The sequence below is a fragment of the Atractosteus spatula genome, chromosome 16 (assembly GCF_055471065.1).
Source record: "Atractosteus spatula isolate fAtrSpa1 chromosome 16, fAtrSpa1.hap1, whole genome shotgun sequence".
Classification (NCBI taxonomy): Eukaryota; Metazoa; Chordata; class Actinopteri; order Semionotiformes; family Lepisosteidae; genus Atractosteus; species Atractosteus spatula.
Genome location: NC_142721.1, coordinates 3,616,159 through 3,643,598, shown reverse-complemented (window position 1 = coordinate 3,643,598; position 27,440 = coordinate 3,616,159). Strand labels below are relative to the sequence as shown.

At 39.1% G+C, this 27,440-nt stretch overlaps 1 protein-coding gene across 1 annotated transcript in view; it reads right to left on the bottom strand.

The window, feature by feature from the left end:
- The window catches only part of ldlrad3 (low density lipoprotein receptor class A domain containing 3), a 78,288-nt gene that overhangs the window by 30,345 nt on the left and 20,503 nt on the right, over positions 1-27,440 (bottom strand). Inside the window, exons 2-4 of the mRNA XM_088934715.1 lie at positions 19,303-19,449; positions 8,137-8,262; positions 7,480-7,614 (exon numbers count right to left, since the gene is read on the bottom strand). Coding sequence (XP_088790841.1) covers positions 7,480-7,614; positions 8,137-8,262; positions 19,303-19,449 — 408 coding nt within the window. The remainder of the gene's footprint in view (positions 1-7,479; positions 7,615-8,136; positions 8,263-19,302; positions 19,450-27,440) is intronic.

Genomic DNA, 27,440 nt, shown 5'->3' with positions numbered 1-27,440 from the left:
ATAACTGTAAACTCTCAAGTACTGGTCAGTGTTACAGTTCCACGTCCTCACCACCAGAGGGCACCTCCAGCACTGGTTGCTGTAAGAGCTGCGCAGCAGAGGCACAGACCACGCAGACGGCTGTATTAAGGTTTAGCCAGTCAGGACTTACCAGTGTATCTAAGGCTCCACGCCTCCCTTCCTCAGCTCTATATAAACTGTGGTCTTATTCCCTTTAGAGCTCAGTCTTGTATACCTCTGGTTTAAGCTCTTGACCTTACTTACTTGGTTTTTCCTGACCTTAGTATCTTGCTTCTTATTTTGTATTCCTGTTCTGTTTCAGGCCTTGCGTATCTTCTTGGTCTTGTTTTCCTCTCATTTTCTCCTAGTTGCTCCAAGCTTCATTTCCCCTGCTTCTTGTGTTTTATTTTTTTGGGATTGCCTATCCGACTTTTGAATTTGGCCTTTCTGCTGATTTTGTATTATAGTGTTCTTTTAGTGATCCCTGTTGGTTGGGACCTGCACAGAGAGCACTCCTACAGTCAGACTGAGTGGATGCTACTTTGTAGCTGACTAGGGAATCTTGGTGACAGTCAGAGTATTAAATTGCCCAGATCTGAATCAGTAATGTCTAGACTGCAGAGCCCAGCTTGCATTTCAAGCAGATACTTTTACTGTTTTTTTTTTACATTTTGAATCAGCAGTTTTATTATTACTAAATAAACACTTAGACACTCTCTGAATGTGTCTTTACCTCTTGGATCAGCAACGACTCCTGTGCCCGGGACAGGCTCCTTCGACCTGCCCACTCATTCAGCCCCTCGTCCTTTGACACTAAAATCCGTGCAGGAACTCACAGGCAATTCAAGTCTGATCGAGTGCTGTGTCCTTGAATGATGTCACCCACGAAATAGGGGTCACTGTTTCCAAAAGAGCCAAGGACGGCTGAAACTAATTCTCCTGGCATTGAGCCCTTTGTGTGCCATCTCAAGATGAATCCCTGCTTGAAGCCAGCGTGTGTCAACCTCATGAAATCTGGACCATGTAGTGTAGTAAATAAAAAAATGACAGAGTACCTTTCCCACAGAGTCCTAGAACCATGTCTCCAAATAGTTTGTGGATGTCATTAGGTTTCCCCTTCATAGTCCCATTTTAACTAGGTTAACTAGACCCTTCCTTCTATCTCTGTACCCTAGAGGGCAAAACTGCATTATTTCTGTATGATAAGTTGACAACCTGGCCTGGCGAAATTCAGAGAAAACATTAATCAACATAGTGCAACTCTTCATCTTCTAAAGAATTCTGAGCATCTGGGCCCATAAGTGGGAGCACAACAGAAGCAGAAAGGACAAAGAGGGAATCACATAAAAACATACTTCTTCTATAATAAGAAATGACAGCTCATTATGGCACTGGCTAATGCTTTGAGCTGGGAAATACAAGTGAAAAAGCTGACTAGCTAAATGTAACTCTCTACTGTAAACATACCATTACTGATAGAGAACTAAGCCCAGTATTTTCATAACACTCTTAATATTTTTACACTGTAGGCAGGAATTAGTCAAAGATGTAAGAAAAAATGAACCTATAATACCGAGTGCTTTCTCTTCAATCTATACTGAAGGTGCCTCTACTGTATAAATTGACTCAGGAGCTACAGCAATGCAAAGCAGCATTTCCCATAATTAAGCTCTTAGTGCAATATGAAATTCTAATATTCTTCACAGAGCGTTCTAAATTGCTTTGGACTGGGCCAAAAGCAGTTCTTAAAATAGCTGCACACACTGAGTGAAAACAATCAAATCCTCGTTAGCTGCTTCATAAATTATTAAAGTGAGTTTTGCAATTCCTGAAGCGCTGAATGAGCTCAACTGGTGACATTTGCATGACAGATTGGATGCTGATAAACCTTCCTTAAAATTAGAAATAGAGGGGTCTGCTCTAAAAGGAGGGGGAAAGGGCCTGCTGTGACATGTAATTACAAGAACCTCCATTCCCCTCTCCACTCCAGAAGGCACTGTCCCTCGGGATTATCTTGATTTTGAAGAGCTGGAGAGAGCTATAATTGAAATGCTTGACTTCAGTCACCAACTGTAATCAAAGCTCCTTGGAGAGTCTCGTGTGTGTCAGAAAACGTTTCACATCTGCCTCTAAACACACTGAGATGGAATTATCTTCACTTTCACGCCATTATTAGACGATTAGTGATTTGTTTTGCTATGGGTAATGTGTTGGATCCCAAGATCAGATTGATTAAAACCATTACCCTTTATGACACACCCTTGGGCATGCATAACGGGATCTTTTAAATAGGCAGATCCAGCACAACAGACCACACATACTGCCGTGAGGTTAAAAAAACAGTGCTCTTTTATTTATGAGGAGGGAAACCAAAAAATACACCAAACAAAAGCCTAACTCCTTCTCGAGCTCCTGACTAGATTACTTTAAGTACCCGACTATTATGCTGCATGGCTAAGCCGTTTACCAGCCTCAAAACGAAACGACTCTTCACCACAAATCTCTTCCTGAGACTCTTCACAGAATACTCTCCTAAGAATAGAAGTCTTTCCCTTTTTCAAAATCCATTATACTCAAAACTCACAGTTTCAATTTCACAAAACTCACACATTACTCGGGTCCACAATTCCATGGTTGGACTGTTTTCTGTCACCCAGACAGCACATATCACGAACTGACTGACCCCGAAAGCCTCCACTTCCTGTTTTAAACTATCACCTGACCAATTGACTTCTTACATCTGATCCGGTAGCTCAGGGCAGCAGTTCAATCACCTGACCAGTTAGGAGGGGTGAACAAAGAAGCAGCTCTGTGGCAAATGTGGTCTAGACAAGGCCATCTTGTCTGAAATACACCTTGTATAAAGAAACAATTAAAAATGTCTGCGCAGCTACAGTATATGGAAAAAAAATGTTGCTTAGCGAGAATAAGTAAGCAGCTACCCAATAGGCTGGGTCCTTGGCTTCAATGAAGAGGAAGTCTGGTGTACAGATGCAGCAGCGCAGAGGGAAAAAGACAATTGTAAGATAAGATAAAAGCCCAGAACAGCAAACCGTTTAAACTGTTTCCCCAAAGTACTGTTAATTCCTATATCAATGTAAGTTTTTTACTTTTATTTTTTGACATATCTGACATATTGTTTGGACTACAAAAACAAATTTTCCTTCCAATCTTCTGGTGCCTTCCTGACTTCCAATGGTCATCATGGACTCTCTTATCTCCCAACCCCAACACAGGAAAGCACAGCTAACTATTCATTAACCTTATTAAAGGAAATTACTATTAGTATATCCACAGACATAATCAACATGAGGAAGAGGGACGAAGTCAGTAAACTTTCTTTACTACTTGCTTTAAAGTAAATTTACTTTATTGCAAAATGAAGTGAGGATTACTATTCAGTGTTGTATTGCATATACATCACAAAAACACCAGTTGGGTTTCTTGTTTTCAGTCCTGGCAGGTGAACACAGTTTGAGTCTTGGATGGTACATGTGCTGAAAGTTTCTGATTGATCCATAGTTTGATTTGTTCTTTGTGGAATGACAAAGACCAAGGGCTTTTTTAGACCAATGACTAAAAGAATAGTGATTATTGAATAAATGCCCACAGACAGATAACAGGGCAGGGATCACCCATCAATATTTCTTCCTCTGCTTTCCTTTCTCTTCCTCTTCCTAAACATGTCCTACATTTATTTTCAGTGGCACTGGCACTTCCTCCAATCTTTACTGTACACGGCTCTCAGATCTCTGTAGCCAACTTCCAATTACTTTCCCTTATCAAGCCTGCAATTCCTCTGGCAGTCCTGGGAGACTGTCTCGTTCCAATCTCTCTCGCTTCCCCTCCTGTTCCTCTGAAGCTGTGCTCAAATTAAATTTCTGGGATGTTTAAAAGTGACAGCCGTTTACCTGACAATACTTGTTCTCCTCTGTGTTATTAATCCTTTGGTTTTATCAAGGAGAGAGCTTAGCTGCAGTTTATTCAGAAAAGAGCGTCTGTTCATTCATTTATGACATCTCTATTCTTCCAGGGTAGCTACTGTACCATGTGCAGGCTGTATTTTTCTAACAAAGATAATCCAAGAAATTTCATTCCTACTAGGGTAATTCATTTTTGGATTTCACACTTCTAGTCAGAAGCACAGACAAAAGCATATCTGGGTGCTATTGTATACCACAAAAGTGAGATTCCAATCTCCTATATTTGGAGAATCCTTTAAAATTAGATTTAAATGAGATTTTTAGAAAATGGTTACATTTTGTTTTCTGTCCAGTGGTTCCCTCTCTAGTGAGGTACTTAATGTGGCAAAACTGCACAGGGAACTCACAACAGTAGGCCTTTTGTCCAGAGAGGAATTTCTTTGAAGTTGTTAACAGCAGGATACCATTTGACCACAGTCTCCATGGCTACAGTGTGCGTTAGATGTATAGGGACATCACAGAGCTCAAAGAGTTGGCCTGCCCTCAAGAGAGTAGCATTTGGAACACAAACCAAAGGCTAATGTTCTCAGGCACTGCCGGCAGCTACATGGCAGTTAGAGCTGCACAGATTGAAAGAGTGTATGTATAAATAACATTTTCGATCTGCTTCTGATTAACCTTCTGCATTGCCACACACACTTCAAACACAGTGAAACTGAAGGGTGCATGTTCAAATCGATTCTTTGAGTTCTAGGCATTCCAGAAGCACAAGTCAAATTTAATGAGATAACATCTGCAATCTCTGATGGATTTTCTGTCGTACAACTTATGAGTGTGAAATACTGAAAATATGCTGCTGTTTTAAAGCTTAATCCTTGTGAAAAAGTAGTGTGGCCTTAAAACTCCATTGTTTTTTAAAATTAGGCCTTTGCCTTCTTGCTCTGTGCATGAGCTTACAGAAGACTCTGTCAATTCTTTTATTTAAATAATTTTTTAAAAAATTTACTATGAAATGTTTCGTGGTCTGTTATTTTGAACAGTCCATTGAAAGTATGTTCATAGCCATCAGCTTCTTTTATGAATACATAAGGTATGAATACAGTTTCCTAACAGAGAAATGGTTTATAAATCCTGTTCCATTATGTACCCACAGCTCACAACTTTAACTGGCTCAACCAATTGGTTCAAAAGCTGAAGAACTGCAAACACCAGAATATGTAATATAGTCCCCAAGCACTTGTAGATTGTGAAATATTATTTTTTGATATGCCTCATTTCCTTTATACACAAAATAGTGTAAAAATTCACTTGCCACTCATATAAACTCACTGTAAACTTCCAGATGTCTTACTCTGGCAGTGCTCTGCTGCCCTGGCTCTGAAAGATTTGCTTTGCAGATGGAGCTCATTCACATTGATAGTCACTATGATTCAAAGTGGCACTGCAGTTGCATGATGGGCTGTGTGGTATCTACCAGCGCAGGGCTGACATACTGTACCTTATGCTGCCATTGAGACACAATGGAAGACAATTAATAGGTGGCACAGGCAAAACTGATATTACAAACAAATGGATAAACATCTCAGAATTCAGATATGAGAAACGTACAAGTTACAAGTGGGTATTACTGAACCAGGAAACACCTTAAGAAAAGTACTTGGGTGAAAATGCTTGCAAATCATGCATTTAAGAATCTCACCAAACATTTTCTCAGAGCATCCCAGAGTGTTACCTGTAACAGCATGGCAGTTTGTATCAAACACCTGCAACTTCTTGTTTAAAGAAATATTTCCTGTTTTTTCTCCTCAATGCACCTGGACTTCATTTCTTTCTTTAGCTGTCTACCCTTGAAAGTAGGTATTTTTGTTGACTATCAGTGACTTTCAGAATTTTTAATAATACCTGAAAAGAATCCAAATTTCAAGATTAACTACACCGATGCTAGACGTATTTTTCAGACCAAGATTAGGTCACTTTTCTTTTTGGTATCTCTTCAGCAGCAATGTCTTTTTTCAAACAGCTTAGGGTTGACTGGGGCCTGACAATGCCCCCAAACGAATGCTGATATCCTAGAACAGCCATATTGGAGTGCCTTATCAGGCAGGTATTACATACGACAGGAATGTACTGCTCACTCATTGAGCAATCTGATCATGATGTAAAATCAGTATTACATAAATCTTCCCCGTGTTTACAAAATTGCTGTTTTCTACTAGACCATACAAGCTCACAGTGGTTGAAAAACAAATGATAAAATATGTTTCTGTTAGTTAAAAATGATTCCCTGAGTCAAGAGCTTTCATCTCTTGTGTGGCAGCAAGGTCACTGAAGATTTTCACTTCATGAAATGAGTTCTAACTTTTATTTTTAGGCTTGGAACCTCACAGTACTGCCTCAAAGCTTTCCTGCTTTTTTATTTGGATAAAAGACAAAACATTGAGCAGCTGATCCTTCATACTCACACTCATCCATATATAGCATATTATAATGAATACATTATTAATAGCTACGCTTTGTATATGAAATTCTCCAGTTGTTGAAAAAAAATTAAACAAACAAATAAAATGGACTTGACAGTCCATCTGACCTAACTAATAGATCAGACCTATTTACCTGAGAATGTTACACTATTGGATAAGCAGGCAAGGTAGTATTGGGTAAGTTAACAGGGTTTTTAATATTATCTGTACCCTCCTTTCTACTGAATAGAAACAGTGCTAGTTTCTCAAACCTTTGTGAAATACTGAATTTTAATTTAATTCCTTTTTGACAGCTGGGAGGCTTACGATGCTGGTCTGTTAGAAGCTCCCGAAGGCTTCTGATCCACCCTGTCAGTTTTTAAACTTGTATGAGGAACTTTCTAAGAAAGTCCTTTTACCACATACAGTACTGTAATAAGATTAAAAATGTGTTAACACAAAGAATTTGTCCCTAATTACCATTGCCAAACTTTAACATCCAATATTTTAAACATTGCTTGAAATAAACTTTTTCTTAGTTTATTTAAAATAATGCATAAAACTTGGTCTCATTTACCCAGTGTGTTTATCTGCAGAGGGTAATCTTGTTTGAGGGGAGGCATGTTTTCCCAGACATTACTTAAAATATATTTTGTATTGTTTTGTACAACAAATACACCCTAATCACTGTGCAATAAATGCAATAGACTAGGCCGAAGACGAAACTATAGCCAAGAGTTAAAAGGTTCATATTCAAATACAAAATGTCCATGTTGTGTAAGAGTGACTGAAATCTGTCCGATACAGACAAACAGTAACAGTATATAACACAAAGGAGCAGTTACCCAGTGGCAGGGCAAAATAAAGGTACAAATGAGAGCAGGCCATTTGGTCCACCTTGATCAAGTGTTAGTTTAGTAGCTAATTGACTCTAAAGGTCTGTCTTGACAGTTCTTGCCTGCAGTTTGATCCTCAATCTTCAACTGGCTGGGCAGCCTGTTCCTGAAACCCACAGCTCTTTGCCTTCCCAGTTTCAGCTGAGAGTCCGTGTCTTTGTTTGAGCCTGAGCACGAGGGCAGTGTGTGAGCAGGTCTTACCTGAGGTGTTCTCGCAGTGCTCCTCGTCGCTGTTGTCCTGACAGTTGTCCTGCCCATTGCACAGGAAGCTACGGTCCACACAGCGCCCGTTCCTGCAGTGGAACCGTGCTGTGGAGCACAGAAGTGGGTTTGCTGCTGCAAGATTGAAAAGAGGAGTTGTTCCAAAAGGTAAATAGTCCGTTTCCCCCAATGTGATCTATTTTTTGGAAGAAAAAGGAAATGCATAATCTAATGCATGGTAGCATCAATGCTATTGTATGAACTGTTTGATGCTACCATGGGTTATCACACATAATTGAAAAAAATAATTAAGTGACTTTCGGATCAAGACAGTGGGTATGTAGGGCAACTGGGTACAGGCATCAGGAACATTAGGAGAAAGACTGACACTGAGAAAGTTACACTGGGAATGTTACAGAAGAACAAGCTGATGTAGAGTGGGGACTGTCATAAATGGTTAATGGTTTAGAGTGTTATACACAGAAATATAGAATTCAGTAAACTGAAAATTTTTATTGGGGGATAGAGATTAGAGATGGAGACATTTAGGGTCTCCTTCTGGATAGCAAGGTCCCTGATATCCCCACATTCCATGGCAGAGAGTAATGGCAGCAATTTGAGCAGTTCAACAAACGGGCTCCACCCAAGAACACTCACTGCAGTTCTCCTCGTCGCTGCCATCCGGACAGTCATCAAACCCGTTGCAGCGGAAACGTCCGATAATGCAGTGCACCCCATTGGCACAGGCGAAGAAGGTGGGCGCACACTTGGACTTCACCTTGGCTGCAGAGAGAAGAGAAGGGGCAGAGAGCCATTATGAGTCCCCAGACTCAAATGATCTTTCACTGGTGGAGAGCAACGGGTGGGACTCTAATATATTCATTCATCTTCTTCCTTTAGCCTTTTCCCTTCTTTATAGTTAACTGCTCTCCTATTCCAAAGAAAAATCGCACCGTGAGATCTCACTCATTAATATTGCTTTATACTATAACAAAGATAAGCCTTAGCTTTCTGAATATTGTTCAGTCATTTTTGTCATTATCCACCCATCTATTTCCTAACTGCTTCATGCAATGCAGCTCAGGGTCGTGAGGAAGCCGCAGCCTATCCTGGCAAGCAACAGGTGCAAGGCTGGGTACACCCTGGGTGAGACACAGACAGACGCACAAACGCACAAGCACTCATATCAGGGCCAATTTTCCCAGAAGCGAATTAGCCTGCCAGTATGTTTTTTGGACTGTGGGAGGAAACAAGAGCACCTGGAAGAAACCCACTCGAACATGGGAAACACTCACTCACAATCTCTATGCAGATAGAACCCCAGGTCTGGATTTAGACTAAGACATCGGTATATAAAAACGCTTATTTAAAAATGCTAGACATTCCTCAAGAAAGTGACATAGCTAGAGATTGAATTTAAAATGCTTTGTTTCACTTATACAATATATCACAAAACACAAAAACAAAGATGTGTGAAGAGATCCCTTTGCTTCCTTGTCAGATCGTGGGGGTACTGTGTCTTCCCAACAACCACTGATTCAAAATGCTGATATTTTATGAATAGAATTATTATTCAACTTGATCAGTGTCAGTGTTTCACAAACAGAGTGATGTATCATTGAACACCCACCTCATAAAGCTCCCATTAGGAAACCTCTTAAAACCAAATTTGTGAGTAGGATTCTGCCTACTCAGTTTACGCACTGACAGCTGGGTGAACAGGATTACTGTGAATGGGAGCCTAAGCTTTATAACTCACCCTGTAAAATTCAAACCAGCTGTGAAATCAGCCACTTACACTACGTAACATTTCTATTATCAGTGTAAACACTTCCTGTAACTGCCACATAATTATACTACCCATGCAATTTTCCATTTCAGGGCCTTCCCAATTAATTTAAAGCTGATTTATAAATTTTCCAAAAATCATGCCACATTTCTCCCTAAGATTCCAGACATTCTCAAACACAGTATAAAAACAACTTATAAATTATAAATCTGTTCAAATTTGCATTATTAGAATTATAAGTAAAATAGTTGCATTTCTTTTCTATTTTTAGCATATTAGCAATTTAAACACATAAAAATTTTAACTCCATCACAAATAATCTCATCTGTACACTTGTACAGTATATAACCATAACCATATGTGCACTCTACAAGGAGTTTGAAAATTATGCATGTGACCTTTAGGAAAAATCAGGGCTCGTGGGATAAGGCCACTTAAAGGGCTTACAAATTCTGATTTTCTTTCCCTAGTTATTATATAGTGCCTTGAAAAAAGTATTTGCTCCTTGTCTGATTTACTGCATATTAGCAATTTTTTCACAGTGAAATTTCATCAGGTCTTTCTGTGGGTTGAAGTACTGTTAAGAGGCAAGTCAGAGATAAAAAATGACACCAATATTTGGTGTGTAACTTGTTACGACCAGAATGTCCCACCATGTTTCAAATTCTTTTATTTCAGAAAACAACTTTCCAAATAAGAGATAACAATAATTAGGAAGCAATGCGCCAGAGTTTAAATTGGTGTACTGTTAACTGATGAGTTCAGACTCATTAGAAGGACGGACATTCTTCAAAAACATAATGTCAGTCATTTGAATCAAATCACTTTCCAAAACATGCAAGTACAAGTATAGGAAAATATGAAGCTAACTCCCTGGTTTCTTTCAAGAAGTGGTTGGATAAGATCCTTGCTACAAATTAATAAAGTATCTACTAGCTACTAAATGAACTTGATGGGACTAAAGTTCCTCTTATTTGTAACCGTTTCTAGGTTCTTATGGTACAGCAGTTTTTAAAACCTTTAATGTTGAAAGAGCAGAGATCTGAAAAGTATGTTAATGCCTCCTATCTCTACAGCCCATTGACCTAATGAAGGCTCTCAGACCTCAGAATAAAAACATGCAACCACGGTACCTATTATTAGGCAATTTCAGCATAATTGACACTGAGGTTGAACAAGGAGTAGCATACTGTAGTTTACAACCAGTAAATCACCAGGATTTTCCCAGTTGTACTTAAGGAATGAGGGGTGTTATTCAAAGGAAGGATATTTCAGTCTCTCTTAGTCAGGGACCAGTACCCACAATCGGGAGACTGGCATATAAACATGATAGACAGACCTGATTAAAGAAATATAATCAGTGTTACAGCTGTTACTGGAAAGTCATGGAAACGATAGCTAGAGCTAAACTGGAAGAAAAGAAAACAATGAGATTTTAAGTGTAGCAGTGTATCCATGACAGCGATAACTAGTAAATATATGAATTTAAGTTCTCCAGCTTTTTGGCAAAATTCATGAAAGGGGTCATTAAGCAAAGTCAATTTAGAGCTGGGTTAAGAAAACAGGAGCTCGAGTGGGATGAGGACCAGCAGGAGTCACAGGAAGCACAGCTGAAAACTTCCCATCTACAGCACTGTCAGATAATAAACACATAAAGAGGAATGCACCACAGAAATGGACAGACTGAATAAGGTTCATGGGTTTCCGTATACGAGCAGGGGAAGGACTCAGAATATGCTGACTCAGTATACCAGCAACTCTTGACAACAAAACACGAATTTAATTTTAGAACACGTTCCACGGTCAAAATAACTATCCTAAGCCACAAACTAGTGAAGTGCTTTTTTTTTCATCCAGCTGCTGACAGAGTTGCATGTCTTTCTTGCTACATGCATTTGCAGTGCAGCTGCTCCCTGTTTAATCTGAACTGGCTCAGAGGTCGTTTAGAAAGCCGGATTAATTTTCTTAGACCCACATGGGTTTCAGCCATAGATAGTTTTTTTGCGACACAAACCTGATCAAACCTAGTCAGAAACTGAGCTTCAGGAAGAAGGGAACATCAAGGTAAAAATGTGTTGGAATCTCCTCATTAATTTTTCAGTATATTTGTCCTATTTTTAAAATAATTTGCAATGTTTTCTCTCTTCTTGCCATGCTCTTTTCTCTCCACCCACTTTGTCCTTGGACTCCGTTTCTCTTTATTCCAAGCCTAGTACTTCCAGCAGAAATAAGAAGATGCTGTATGCTGCTTACCAAGAATAGCAATTATTCTGCAATTCAATTAATTTTTCAGGACATTTGTTTTCTCTTTTTTCACTTTTTTAAAGCAGGCTCTTCTGGAAACTATAGCAGGATCCTTGAGACCAGTTATCACCAAGAGTTACTTTAACCTGGAATGACATTTTCAACTCCTCCCCAGCTGCAAGTAATTTGTGGCCATGTATCACACTCAGTTGCTTTATTTTCTTACATTCTTAGAGGGAAAAGAACAGAACCTTGAAATAAACAGATGACAGTGGCTTTGGTCTGCACTGACCCACTATCATTCTTCTTAAATCTCGTTATAAAAGACTCCACACACTGCACACTGAACAGGAGTAACCTAAACACAGGGTTGAAGAAAGTAATGTATGGAAGGCAAAAGGGGATGAGAAATCCTGATTTTGGGCCAATGTGGTGCCGTGCCCTGCTGAGCATCCAGATAGAGAAATCTGTGAAAGTCTAAGACATGGGTGCTTGGCTGGAATTGTGTTAGCAGCGGACTAACTTTAGACATAAAATGAAAATCTTTTCATGTATTATATATAACCATAAAGCTTTTTTTAATAGAAAAATTCTTAAAGATTCCTAAACACAAAATATCAGTAGGGCCTTCATCTAAAAAAACATGTCTGAAAAGAGAAGAAAATTCAGCAAAACAAGCACAAAAGTCTGCACACCAAGGGTAAAAATAAAATTATGTGACAATGAAGAGCATGTTCTGCCCACTCTGTTCAGGTACTGCTAGTTCCAGCCTTCAGGTCTTGCTAAAGACTGGAACTCCAAGGGTTAAAGTAACACAAACAAGAAGAAACAACCCGAAAAAATAGTTTGGTCACCAGGAAGTCTTATTTTGCCTCTTTGGCAAATACAATTCTGTGTGAACTCTTGAAAAAAGAGTCTGAGTCAGCTCCAGTTACTGGGGAGGGGGCTGCAGCAAAGGATTACCAGTCACAGAGCTCAGGGATCCCTGATGAGATCAAGACCAGACAAGGGCAAGCCTGCTGAGATCAGATGGGACATGGACACGGCTGCCTTTTTGATGCTGTCTCTCCTCCCCAGAGAGGCCTCATTGCTAAATCAACCCAACTCCCTCCTCAATCCATAAAAGCCCGAAGAACTCTCTCCCCATTCTGAGCCCCAGTCCCAGCAGAGAGCTTTTCACCAGTCAGGCGGAGGCCAGGCAGACATGAAGGGAAGGCCAGTACAACAGGCAGGGTGCCTGAATCCCAGTGAGCACTGGCACGGTACGCTTGGCTCTAAATGAGTATAGTGCGTTTTTTAACTGTTTCACAAACTCAGCAGTGGGAACACTTTCATTCCAGAACTGTGGAACAAAAATGTAACAGCATCGGTCAAAAGATAAATTCAAAGACCACTGACCTTCTAATAAAGGTTATGTTCTACGAGAGGTTCTTTCTTTTGGCGTTTTTGCGTAAATGTATATCTTTGTAGAAAAAGACAGAGGACATAACAGTATTTAGGACATAAAAGACAGAGATTGATATTTGATCAGCTTTCCTCAGGTCTGAATAATCCTTTCTCACTGATGAGACATTCACTGTCCAGACTGAAGATTTGAGTTTCCATTTAACAAGTGCTTTTCAGGAACACTGTGGACCCTAAAGCACTTCATGGATTTTGCCCAGCTGAGTTAATGACTGCCAACTGACATAAGGTATCAAATTAGACTCAGAATGTTTTTCTAAGCTACAGCTATCTCTTCTTAATAACATAATAACAAATAACATAAAAAGTGCATAGAGCACTTTTTATGTTATTTGCTGCACAAAAGTGACAAAAGCTCAGACTAGACAACCTATCACAGTTTCCCAGCACGAGATTCCAGTCTGGGAGACTCATCATCACCGACTGGATTTGCATGTCGTTTGTGTTTAGGTTGCAGCCCATGTCTGTGTCAGTAAGCACAGTATTACTCCCCTGTGTCCCAGCAGGATGTCACCTTCAGAACCTGGCAGTGCAGCAGGCTCCGGGGAACACAAGACTACTTACTTACCCAAAGTAAGAAAGAAATCAAAGGACTACCTTACAATCAACACTGAAACAAAATGACACACAATCAAAATTAAACACAGTCCAAACACCTGGAATCTAGCTCCCTTCACAAAACCATCAAACTAATCCCATCTGACAAAGCATAAAGTTCACAAACTAGGTCATTTCCAAATTTGAACACAAAGCTGTTCACCAAAAACAGCCTTAAAAAAACCTGTAGGAATCACTTGGTAGTGATAGGCACCATTAATATCTTTACGTTTTTTTTTCTTTGTAGACAGAGCTGGCTAAATGTTTTAATATGATAATATTTGCCAATGCATGAGCAGCTCCTGCAAACCAGAACTTCACAGCAGGATCACAGCCCTGCAGCTAGGGGGAGACATAGCTCTGTTGAGGAGCCTCTAAGTAATGGTCAAAAGGAGTTTGCATAGACTGCATAAAAAAACTCTTTTAAGAGGATTAGCGTGATAACATACCCTGCCAAGCATGCCTGGTCTCGCCAGGAACAACTGCAGTTCTATTTATAATTGAAGCCACCTGCCTTTCTACACTGCTGAAGAGCTGGTGCTCATATGTGAGCCCCGAGGATATAAAGGCATGATGAATATTATAAAGTCGAGAAAGGTCATTTATGCTATTCTGTAGCATAGAGGCAGATGGATGCTAGGGGCTACTCCAGTCATTTCTTAAAAAAGTGTAGCCTTTCTCAAATCATCCTGGTAATGTATTCCATATACCTGTGGCTCATTGGGTTTAGAAACACTTCTTTCAGCTCTGTGCTTAGTTCCACTGTATTAACATCATGGTTCTCTAGCTACAGTCAAAGCATCTGAGGAACTGAGGGATGAGTCAGCAGTTACTTTTGAGTGTCTGTCTGGTGGCATCACTGTAAGGTACAGCAACACAACCAAACGGGACCGAGAGACCATACAGAGGGTTGTGGCATCTGCAAAAAAAACCCTCATAAGATATAACTTGCGAACAACAGAAGAGATTTACAGTATATCTTTTAATGACAGTGTCATTTGCTCTGTAAACATTTGCATGTATAAGAAAAAATAGGGCTTCAAAGAAATATGCACAACAGTCCATCTCATCCATTTCACAATGGGTCACTTAGTTTCATTGGTTTGCTTTTGTGTTTTTTTTTCTTTTCGATTTTTCATTTCTGAAGAAATTTGTGAAAAATGACACAGGATATTAAACTATGGCAAGACAGTCACATCAGATCTGAAGTTTAATATTACGTTATCAGATATTATAAGAACAAGATATATTATTTACATTAAACTCTGCACTTTGAGAACAAGAATTAAGACAAAGCAATAGAAAGACTTAAAAATAAAAAAAAATAAGAAACTTGGTCATAAAATACAAGAGTACAGATTTATATCCCACCCCATTACTTCTAAGTTTTGATTTGAAATTGTATGACTCGTACTGAAAATCCTGAATAAAAACAACTATTAAATGAAACCAATAAATAAGAAAAATGTAAGAGGAGATAAACAGAACACCTGCAGGCAAAAACAAAACCTAATTCAAGATAATTGGCACTGAATATTTTTCTCAAATGGAATCATAGATACAGTAAATACAGTACTTCAGTAAATCACATTATTCTCAGGGCAGAATTTCAGAATTCAACAAAATAACGAATTCAAACATATTTTTTGGAAATTTTGAACTGTTTTATTTGAGCTTCAATGCCATAAAGCTACGGTAATGTGTAACTGTAAACAAGCAGCAAAGCCAGGACATCCTTTTCTTTCCAAACTTTAAAAATACAACAGAAATGGATACTCAGAAACAAAAGGTGTGACTATGAAATTAATTTTTCTAACTGAAAAATTGCATTATGGGAATTTCAGTTTCTCAGTTGAATTTCTCAAATAAAAAATATATCATTTTGATTCAAATCACAGAAATACAGCCTTCATGGCAGAGACACGAACCCAAAAGCCATAGTAACTTTGATGACACATTTGCACAAGAAAATACAGATGTATCAGGATTAACTGTCACCTTAAACTAAAAAAAATTACTACAATTTCAGTGAATTACCATAAGTGTTTCTGAACCAAAAGGAAAATCACTGAAAAGAGCAGCTTTTGCCCAGCAGTGTACAGTATGCTTTAGTTTTATCATAACTAATGGACTGTTGTTGCAACAATGACATGTTATGAGATGTAAAAAATTCCTGTAGCACAATGACTGCTGTAATAGCAGCAGCTACCAGGTCACAGCCAACATAATTCCCTGACCTGGAGGTAAATTCAAATGAATAAAACATGATATTGATATTAATATTGATGCACAAGTCTTTCTCTATACCTTACCACTGAGTGTGGCCATACTGGCTCACAAGTCTTGTACGCCTGATTATCGGAATGGTCCAGAGAGGGACAGCTTCAAATAGTATGACAGGGACAATTGGTGATAACTGAGGGTAGGGTTATAGGATTTGTAAAGACTGAAAAAACGACAACTGTGCATCCAAACTGACACATAGATAACATCAAATGGATTATATACATAAAGAAGAACTTTCTTAGTAATACTGAATCTATAGAGGTCATTATTTGCCCTTTAAGTGATGTCCGTCGATTCAAAGCCATGTGAAAAGTCAAAACCAGGAAGACACAAATATTGGCACACGCCTGCTAAAAACAGACAACCGTAGAGATTCATGAGAGGGTCTGTTCCTGTTGCAGTATGTAGTAAACTTTAAGAATAAGAGTTGCCTGCAAGCAAATCAAAGTTTAATTTGAACATAGAAGCAAAAACTAAACTAATGCAAAACACTGTCAAAACTGTTCCGGAAATTAGTTCTGCCTTTCAAAATAGCACGAGCTCCCATGGGGCAGGCCTGCCTCAGGAATGCAGCATTATGAAGGAACCAGTCAGTGACAAAACCCCACTTGACATGCATCTTAACAGTGGCACTATCTGCATTCTCTATAGCTTACGGCATTTTGGTGCCAGTATACAGCATGATAGTATTAAAAGCTGGTAGAACCTGGTCTTGCTAAACTGCATATTTATTTTACTTTTTCTGTGAGAAATACAGCTTGCAATGAAGAGCTGAATTAACATACTGTACGGGAGAATGAGTTGAACAGGCCTTAAACTGTAGTGGTAATGCATTTTGTGCAGTACATTAAAACCAGACCGGCAATAGATAATCTAAGAGAAAATAAAAAATCCAACATTTGCAGTTTTCCAGATGCATAGAAATGTGATAATACAGTCTATGAAGGACTTTAAAGCTGTACAACAGGTTTTTTGCAAGAAATGCTAGTGCATTTGCATTTGTCCCTTTAAAATCTAACAGTACAGCACTGAACAGGGAAGGGAAGAAAGAGAAAGGCCCAGAGGAAAACTATTTTTAAAGGGACTGAACAGATTTACTAACTGAAACCAAGTTTTGAAATCTGGAAATTAAAAATCTGTGCCAGAATAAAAGGAAACAAGGCTCGCAAAGCAGTTCTGATTCGTGCCGCACATACAGTACACTACAGGGAACAACTAGCAGCCTGCCAGAGGCTGAAGGGGAGGAGAAGGAGGGATTAGAGTCTGGAAAAGGGAGATTCCCAACCAGGAGGTTAATAGAGCTAAACCCTAGCAGCACATCTTCAAATAAAACTCATCACCACCACAGTCGAATTCAGAAAACCTTTGATGCACTCCACCTGCCCAGATTATGCACTCACAGCTTGCATTCACGAGAGAAACTGGGGTGAACTTTTGCTACTTATGAAACATCTCTTAGGAACCAGCCAAGGTTTAAGACAGACTCAGATTTCAAGTCTGATTCCTTTATTCTGAAACACAACACACATCTAAATGTTAATTCTCTAACTAAACAAATTTAAAACAAACTCAAGCATATGCAATTATAAAGTGCAATTTATCCATGTTAAAATAAGGCCCTGCGTGGACATATTTTTGTCTTCATTCAGACAAAGACTCTGATGATATTCCGGCAAAATTGTTTCCTATATTCCGCAAGATCCTTTTATGTCAATTTACCTAAATAAATTAACTCAAATCATGATCGCTACATGTACATGTACAAAGCATTTGATCCTAGAATGTAAAATTAGCAAACTGATCTCATCATCTGCAGCATGTGATGGAGAGCCATCACATGATAGGAGTTTTACTGGGAAGTTTGAAAAGACAGAATAAACCCCTTTCTGTTTTGCTGTTGTTCTTAAAGGAATGTGCATGTTCTCTGCTAAAGGGCAGCCCTATAAGCAAACTGGAAACATATGTTTAGTGTGAGATAGTTTTCTTTCTGTAAGTAAATGTTCTTAGTGTAAATGCTGAGTGAATAAAGAGGTCATTTGTTTTTATATTCTGAAATACTCAAAGTAAAGTATTTTAGCAGTCAAGGTAAAGGAAAAGTGCACTTGCTTTGCCCTCTTTACACACACAACTCATTGTGTCCACATCTGACATACGAGTTATTGTCTAAATATTAGGGTGAACTGCAGGGACTGTTAGGAAAAATGTAGAGAAACTTCACACCTCCAGTAGGAGGAGACAGTCGAAAACATTAACTCACCATAAGTAAAAAATGTGCTCTGTTTAATTTTAATTCAAAGTAACAGTTTCCAAAGAAAGAAACTTTAGATACCTGATGTTTATCAGCAGTGACATGCTTGATTGCACCACAGATGTTTGGATTTTAACTAGCCTTGAGCTGAGTTTCACAGCCAATGTCAATACAATTGAGTGTTACAGTATATACGGGTTACGTTCATGGCCTGGAGTGCATGTTAAAGTTTGAATCTCATAATGGTTCTCAAGTCAAACAGGGGACAGAGGCACATGTGGCGGGTCACTATAACCTGTAGTGAGGAAAGCAGGAAAAAATCTAAAACAGAAAAAAAGAAAAAACAAAATCAGGAAATAGAGTTTTGGTATAGAGTGTAATGGAAAGCTCTGTCCAGAATTCATGAGTAATTTGTCTGGTCTGCATGATGAAAGATTATTCAAATAGGACGCCAAAATTGAATTTACAAAAATTACAAATAGGACTCACGTAAGAGCAAACAAGAAAAGAGTAAAGAAAGAGTAAAGTGCCGCACAAATGTGAATGGATATGAAGATGTGCAGAATTAGTGAGTTATTCTGTTATTCTGTTGGCTCTGAATGTCTGGAACAAAAAAAGAATCAATGATTGAAACAATTTTCACAATTCCTGCAAAGTTTAAAAAACAGTCCAGCGGCTCCTAGCTGCCCATATACAGTCATTAATATTTGGTTAAAGTTGTATTGATCTTAAGTAAATGAGCCATGGAGAATTGAAAGTCAAATAATTGACAGAATCCTGAAATTCTGCAGTCTCATTTATACAGTGTGCCATCTCAAAGAGCAAGATCACTCTAAAAAGACAAAAATATGGGGTTTGGATTTCAATATTAATTCTACCTTCCCCTCTCTACTGAACTGTGTAATACATTCTGCTTAATATGTGAACAACTGAGTTTTTTTCATTTTAACACAGAAAACACGCATCATTTTATGTGTATTGTAAGGTTCTCAGTTTTATTCAAGACATGATGCTGTATTGGTGCGTGCACTCCCTGTGCTGCAGTTGAAACTATTCCTCTTTACCGTCTTGTGCTCTTCTACAGCACTGTCACATGCCTGGGAGAAAAGCAGTCAGGGCGTGACATGTGCCAAGCCAGCATGGCGACATGACTGTGAGCAGAGCCAGGGAGAGGGGGTCAGTAAAGCAGACTCACGGCAGCCCTTCTCGTCACTCATGTCAAAGCAGTCGGGGAGCCCATCGCACTGCCAGGCCCCCGGCACACACGTCCCGTCCCCACACATGAAGTTCCCGGGAATGTTGCATTCCGTGGTGAAGTTGTTCCCTGGGAGCAGCTGGCTTTCTGTACGAGGGAGAGAGAGGAAAGAGAGGAATATGCTGTCAAATGTGTGCTACATGGTGACTCCCTGCATGAAGTCTTATTTTTAAAGGACTGTTCGAGGACAATAAGAAGAGGACATAGGATGTCAAGCCATTTGACATTCCATTACCAGCGGAAGCACATTGGTGGCCAAGACTCAGTCTTGTACTGCTTACGTTTAACACCATGAGTATGGAAGATGCAGGAATCCCACCAGTCCTTCTTAATCTGTCCTGTTGATGCTGCCCTGCCTTCCTCATTTTCCAAAGTAAGGATGGAGTTTGTAACCAGCAAACCCATACAGCATGTTTAGGAATCTGAGCTTCATCTTTTTTTTTGTTTTATCTCCAAAGGCAGAGGCAAAGGCTTCTGAGTAGCCACACAACTGTTCAGACTCTCCTGTGCAGATGTGTAAGCTTTCATTTGTTTGTGTGCTTTTCAACCTGTGACCCACTTATACACTATATCAGTGCTAATGCTGTGTCTGACTGTTTTCAAGGCACACAACCAACACAGAGGTATCTGCTCTCTGTAGGGACTCTGTACCCACAGAGGCTAAATTTAGCTTTCCACTCCAGCTTAAGGGTTTTCATGGAAGAAAGTTCCGCTGCGCACATCAGCTTATTACTCAAGAGAACTGAAACCCCCTTTTAAAATTAGAAATCGGAGGCTCACCTGCAAACTACAGACTGCGTGTGAAAAAGAAGCAGGATTTTTCACACTGCTTATTAGCAGCTGCCTCCTCCTTGCTGTGGGGCACGATAAACATCCTGCCGTGTCTTTCTCACAGAGCACTGACTAACATCACCTGCTTGTGATCCCAGCACTGGGCCGGCCTTGATACCGTATTTGCTAAAGTCTGGCAGGTTCTGGGTGCGGAGTCCCTAACAAAAGGCCAAGAGCCGGTCAAGTATTAAGCACGCACACCAACACTGTCTTCTCTGCCAGCACCTAGCAGACAGTGAGAAATCTCTTATGAAACAATTAAAACTAAAAAGAACCACTCCCTGGTACATATAAAAGAACTACCTTGTAGATCTTACAGACAAAGAAGAACAAGGACAACTGCGGTACAATTTAGATTTCTATCACACCTTCAATCAAGAGACTCTTGATAAACGTCACAGAACATCATCCAAGGCATTAAAATGAAGCAATTAAAAATTACTGTAAATGTGTACAAATTAGAATATCCTACTGCTCTGCAGTTGTACAATAACTGATTTTTTACCATTATCTGTGAGATTATAATATTCCAGAGAGATAGATAAACAACTCTATGAAATCAAAATGTATTGCATCACATGTCTGTTCACTTTCCCTAGACTCAATCAGTAATCTGTTCTTTGTCTGCTTTCTGGTACAGATACAGCACAGATTTCTCTTTTATTGGCAGCTGCCCTGTGCAGAGACTCCATAAACACTGAACCTAATGCTAATGCAGTTCCCACCTCCAATCTAAGGATTTTTATTGATTTTTTCTCATATTAAATATGCATCCACTGAAATTAAGCTTCTGCTTTAACCGCAGGTATTCCATAATGCCCACATTTCCCCCTCACAATTAGGGAGTATAATTTGTAACTAATATAATTTAAAACTAATCAGTTTATGATCTTTCAGTTTCTTAATTATTCTTGATATCCATAAAGGGGCCTATTTGACATCTGACAGTTTCAGTCTGAAGATTTGGTGCTCCTTTGAATATTTGCACAGTCTAATCCACTACATACACTGTAATTATTGCTACAGTACACGTTAACTCTCCATGGACAGAGGTTTTGAGCTACGTGAATAAATAATGATGAATACAGAGCAAAATGCAAGCTTATCTGTCTGCAAGCAGATATAATGCTGTCCTGAAGGATGTTACAGAACTGTTTCCACATATTTCATCAGGCCCTGAACTCTGCCATAACACCCTATGCTATGTTCTGCAATTTAATTAATAAAATATGATGTTTTGAATTTAATTTTAAATACTGTTTATTCTGCTAGTACAGGATGCTAGCTGGCATAATAGCTACTAGCAAACCACGCCAGGTGTGATATTTTCTCACTGGATTTATCAAGTGTGTGATTGTGAAATTCTCAGAGATACAAAAATTTGATTACTGTAGGGTTTTCATTAAACTTACTCTCACATAGCACAAATGATTTGTTTTAAAAAAATACTTTGTCTTATGTGTAATTGGTCACATCTCATGTGCAGACAGGTATGACTCTAGTTTTCTGGAAACATTCATTTCCTTTTTGTTCAGAAAAATACAGAAAATAATTTTTGACTATGTTTTTTTTTACTTGGTGCTTATTTAATTCCCCAGTATAAGAAACGTACGCTATGCTGACACAGAGGCAATACATTTGTGAAGGAATTCATGAAACTTTATATTTTAAAAACAAGTGGTATCGCTTACACCCTTGGGGGGAGTACTTATTTAGCAGACAGAAAAATGTTGGCATCATGTACTCTTTTGCTTTGTCACCAAAACAGTAGCACACATTTTATTTAGTAAAATGTCAGTTCCTTTCAAAACAAAACAACTAATAACCATGAATACATACCACAATGGATTAATTATGTACAATATGGAGTCTTACAGAAACAATTATATTCTAATCGCTGGCAAAGGCTAGCAATATTGAGTTGCACAATGGAGGTGTTCCAGTTCAAATTTACTGGAACAATCATAAATTAGTTTAACGGATACAAGGAATCAATTGTACAAAACAAAGAGCTATATTTGTAAGCTCATTCCAAGTATACATATACAAATGTATTACTATAGAACAAACTAACAAGAGTTAAATATATTAAATATATTGTATCAATCTTCCGTGATACAAATGGCTGATCATTCCTGCAGAGATTACAAAAATACTAGTAATAGGAAGGTTAAATATACTATAGTACTATAAAGGTTACTACAAAGGTTAAATTACTATAACAATTTTAATGTCAGCTGTGTTAATGTCAGCCTTGTAGTTTGAATCTGTCTCATATAACTGCTTTAATATTCATCCATTCAAAGACAAGTAGTTACTGTTGTGCACTAAACTATATTGTGAACATTGAATTTCTACTCATCCAAGTCACGGAGATCCCAGGCAATTCTATGAAGAGTTTAAAAGCCCTGCAGGCAGATGGATGAAGTTGGATTCGTTACAGCTGTCCTGCCTTGCTCTGTTGGCTTGGTGCCAAAGGTTGTCCTGTTGGCACAGGAAAAGAGAGTCCTGATGGTCTGTTACCTAAGACAGCTCTTCGGGATTGGAAAGAATTCCACTTAGACTTTCTGTTCGGTGGCTTTCCAGCAATTTGTGCACAATATCTGACTTGGGTTTGTCTGCATGTGAGACTGAGGTGGTGAAAACTTAAAATCCGCTTGGCCTGGTCATAGCAGCTTTGACATTTCAGAAGTCTTCAAAAGGCCAACTGGATGAATTTTGTTGATCACACAAAACTACAACTGGAGATTCCAGGGACTATTTGGGGTAGATTTGTTTAAAGTGTAGACTCATGTTCTAATCCTGGTGTTTCTTGAACGTAAACTTGAGTTCTTGAGGCTGGAACAATAGTGGTTGTGGTCACATGGTTCATTAGCCTATCAGATTTTGAGTAAGAGAGAGAGCAAGGCTCCATTGTTGTGCAGCACCTTTTAAATCCAGGTGATTTAAAATCATGGTGATTGGATGTGATGTCATCAGGTGTACAGCTCTACTGTTCTCTCATCGGTTATTTATCCTTGTGACCCACTGCAGTCCCACTCTAGATGTCTCCTCCCCCCATCTTGGGGTTGTAGACAAAGAGGCACTGAGTGTTGGACACTTCACCACTGGAAGTGTCAAGACTGATCCAATATATGTTATCCTGGCTTGTCCTTTTTAACTAAGGCTTAGCTCAGAGGAGCTAAATTAAACTATATCAGGGTTATTGTCTGTTGAAGGCAACAGGAAGATTATTAAAAGTCCTTCTGAATACTTAATTCTAAGCATAATGATAAATCTCGCTGCTACAGAGGCTGGGGCATAATTCCTTCATAAGTATTTCCAATTATAAGGCATCCATATTAAATACAAAAAAATATGTCTGCAGAGGGATTAGTGTGAATATGCTAATAATTTTTGTTTGCAAAAACCCAGACATTTTTAATTAGTATTTACGACACTGTGACCTAGCAGTCGAAGGTACTGTACTTTGATCCCATTCACCCTAGTTGCTTTGGGAAGTAGAGGTTTGAGCCTCACACTTGACTTTCTGACAGCTCAGTATCTCTCCATCTTCTGGGAAGTATGGAACAAGCTACTTAAGAGACCCTGGCTTCTTTCAGGAAAGTTCTGGATGAGATCCTGGAAGATCTGCTTACTACCAAATAGAGTTAGAGTTAGAAACTTTTATTTACCAAGTACAAAATATACAAGGAATTTCTCTGGTGCAGGTGTCGACATAAATTCCAACAAAATAAAAGAAAAAAACTACAGATAAAAACAAATCTCTGTGATATTGTATCTGTGAAATTGTATCTGTGATACAATTTAAAAGTATATACAGTTGAATAATAAATTGTACAATAAGTACTGCATATATTTACAAAAAACATCAGTGGCATGTCCTGTTAAATATTAAATGTACAACTAGTCACAAAGAAGGAATATAAGAAGTGTTCTTGTTTATGAGAATTATAGCCTGGGGAAAGAAGCTACACAACTGTCGGTTAGTCACAGTTTTTAGGGCTCTAGGAACCTTTCCTATGTTTTTTTATGAATTTTGAACAACTTGTCAAAGAAAAATACAAACTAATTTCTTTTTATCGTCAACCTACAATGAGACTGATAAGCGAATTTAATACACAGAAATGAGAAATGAACTGCTGCTGGCTTGGAACGTTTCTTAATTAGTCATGTCTACCTTGGTAAACCACGGAGAACCTACTGTATTATCACATCACTTCGCGCAACAGATGTCTTTGTTTGATAGCGGCCGAGGGCATATCCAAGGTGCTGGCAGTTTCTTCTCATATCTCATCCCACACTATCTGAACTATCGGGGGACAGTCATGTTCTAAAGGGGCTGAAAATTTGCCAAAGCTGGAAACAGTCTTGTCGGATTGCCAGTTTGATGCAGTATCTGCCTCACATTCATTTCAAAAGAAGCACTGAGGGGGTCTACAAAGCACGAAAGAACTTTTACCGAGACTCTAACTCAGAAATGAAGGTAGAATGTCGGTGTCTTTTTATAAAGACACTGAAGAGAAGATATCAATAACACAGGCTGAGCCTGTTCATTTCTCCTTTATAGCAGGAGTCTGTGTAGTTCAGGTCACTGCTGGCCAGGAATTTTACCGTGCTGTAAAGTTACAAATAAAGTAAACATTGCTGTGACCAAAATAGGAGTTAGAGAACACAAATGAATGTTTACTCTGTGTTCCCTTATCACCACTTTATTTGCCAGTCTAACCCAGTTCTGTCAAGTACAGTAGGACTGTGACAATGCACTCTGTTCAAGACTGTTTTTTTTTGTGCTGTAGTATGGCTCCACCCAGTAATTCTTTCTAATTGTCAGGAAAGAATAACAAGGATCTTGCTCCAACATTACTTCTATAAGTCTAAGGAACATTTTTGGCATCTAAATGATCACTTACACTGATACAAAATGCCACTCAAAGCTTTGAGTTGAAAGCTATTGTATACAAGATAAGTGGTCATAGAAAATGTCTCTCTCTGTTTGCTTTGTTACCTTGCCAACAATTAGCTGACTAAAGCACAAAACAAAACCCCGGGAAAGCAGAAGTCGTCCTAACAGAAAAAGACACTAAATCTTGTGGAGGTAGAAATTAGAAAATTGATGTTAGAATAACCTTTTTTGAAGGCATGGGAAAAGGCGATTTAAACGATCATATTTCTTCGTGATAGCAACCATAGCCACACAGTATACTACCATTCTGTCACATGGCATCCTAGTGCATATGCATTTACCGTTGTCAATTAAGTCTCAGTCTTCTCCCAAAGCACATTACATTTGTTTCAACCATCCACTCTCTAACCACTTTATCCAATACAGGGTCGCGAGGGAGCTAGAGCTGATCCCAGCAAGTAATGGGCGCAAGGCAGGATAGTCCCTGGAAGGAGCTGAAGCCCATCACAGGGCACACACAGACAGAAATACAGACAGTCACATCTAGGGCCAACTTACCCACCAGAATGTGTCTGGACTGTGAGATGAAGATGGAGAACCCAAAGGAAACTCATACAAACATGGCAAGAATATACCAACCCAGGGCCTAGGCAGCAATGCTAAACAATGCACCACCAGCATCTGTCTTCCTCCAGTATTTACATCATGTTTAAAACAGGCAGATGAGAAGGATTGAGAATGGTTTCAATTTTAAAACATATTTTTCTTTGGACCGACTAATATGTATGATCACAGTTGTGTTTTTAAAACACTTCACCTGTTCCTTTGATATCTGTCCTCTATTCTTAATATTCTCCTTGCTTGTACTGAAAAAACATCATCTCATCAGCATGTTAAACTGAATGCACTAAACAGCAACCTGAAAATCTATTACACAAACCTACAGATAGTCCCATTCTCTTGCAAAACATGACATCATTTTTAAGCCTTAGAACCTGGTTACACTTATCGTTACTCAAGAGAACATTCTTTCTGTGGGTATAAAATTAGCTCTTATCACTTACCGAGTCTCCTTTTCCAAATCTCACACTATTGATTAGCCTTGTCCTCTCCTGTTCCATAGATACAATGACCTTGAGGGCTGCCGCTGTCTTTCTCTCTGGACCGAGAAGATTATCTGTCAGCTCAGAGGATCCACAGTCAACTGAAGTCTGACTGCTTATTAGCTCTGTGTTCTAGTGTTAGCATGTTCATTTCTTTTACTTTACCAAGGACTGCAGAACCTCACAGAATACCACGCACGTCATTATCTCATTATTTTTATTTTTACCAGCCAGCGCTCTAAATGTCACATCTGAAAATCAACAAATATCTTTCCACTCATCAGCCATTTTGTAATTAAATGGCTACATACATCCAGTAACATCAAGCCAGTCAGTTATGCTTTTTGGTAAAGTGATACTGTACTTCTCAGGCTGACAGCCATGCAAAACATCTTAGTAATTTCTAACACCAAGAGGAAAAACAACCTCATTAATATGATCTACTGTGAGATGTGCATTTCTGTTACCAATTAAGATCATCGTGATTCGGCAAACTGCCAAATGATTAGATATAACCAAGATAGTGGAAAAGAGCACCAGGTGGTGGTGGCATAATGCTGCTAACAATATAATAACTAGCAGCCTATCGTTAGAATGCTCGTGGTGTTGCAACTTATGTTTTTCAAAACGTATTCACATGGCTTACAAGGCTAAACCGAGGGACACTTTAGAGACACCCATTAACCTGTTCAGCATGACTCTGAGAGAAAGCCGGAGCACTCACGGAAATGAGTCTCCTTCTGCATGTCAAGAGCTTTGAGTAATACTGGAGTGAAAATATATAAATGCTATGAAGCATCATCAGTGTAACCTAATGGAGTTCTTAATGAAAGTTCGGGAGGAATGAAGGCAGCCGCGCTCATTCGACACAGCTGCTGCAATTCTCACTAATCCTGACGTAAGCAACCGGTCTCCATAAATATCAAACGTCACCCTCTCCTCTTCCTCGTTCGTTTTCTGCATCCCTCCTCCACCCCCTCTCCACCTTTGCAGCTACCCAATTGGTCGCATGGGGGTCCTATCCTCCCCGTCCAACGGCCGGGAGGTTGGCCCTCAGCCAAGCGGGTTACGCCAAATCTCCACATCACAATAAATGATACTAATTTCTCCCAAGCTTTCGGCTGCTGTCATTCCTCGTGAATGTCCATTATTATTACCACCAGCCATTTAGGAGCGGTGAGACCAGAATGAGCATGTACAGTACACCATCGACTACAAAAGAAAACCCTCAAGGGGAC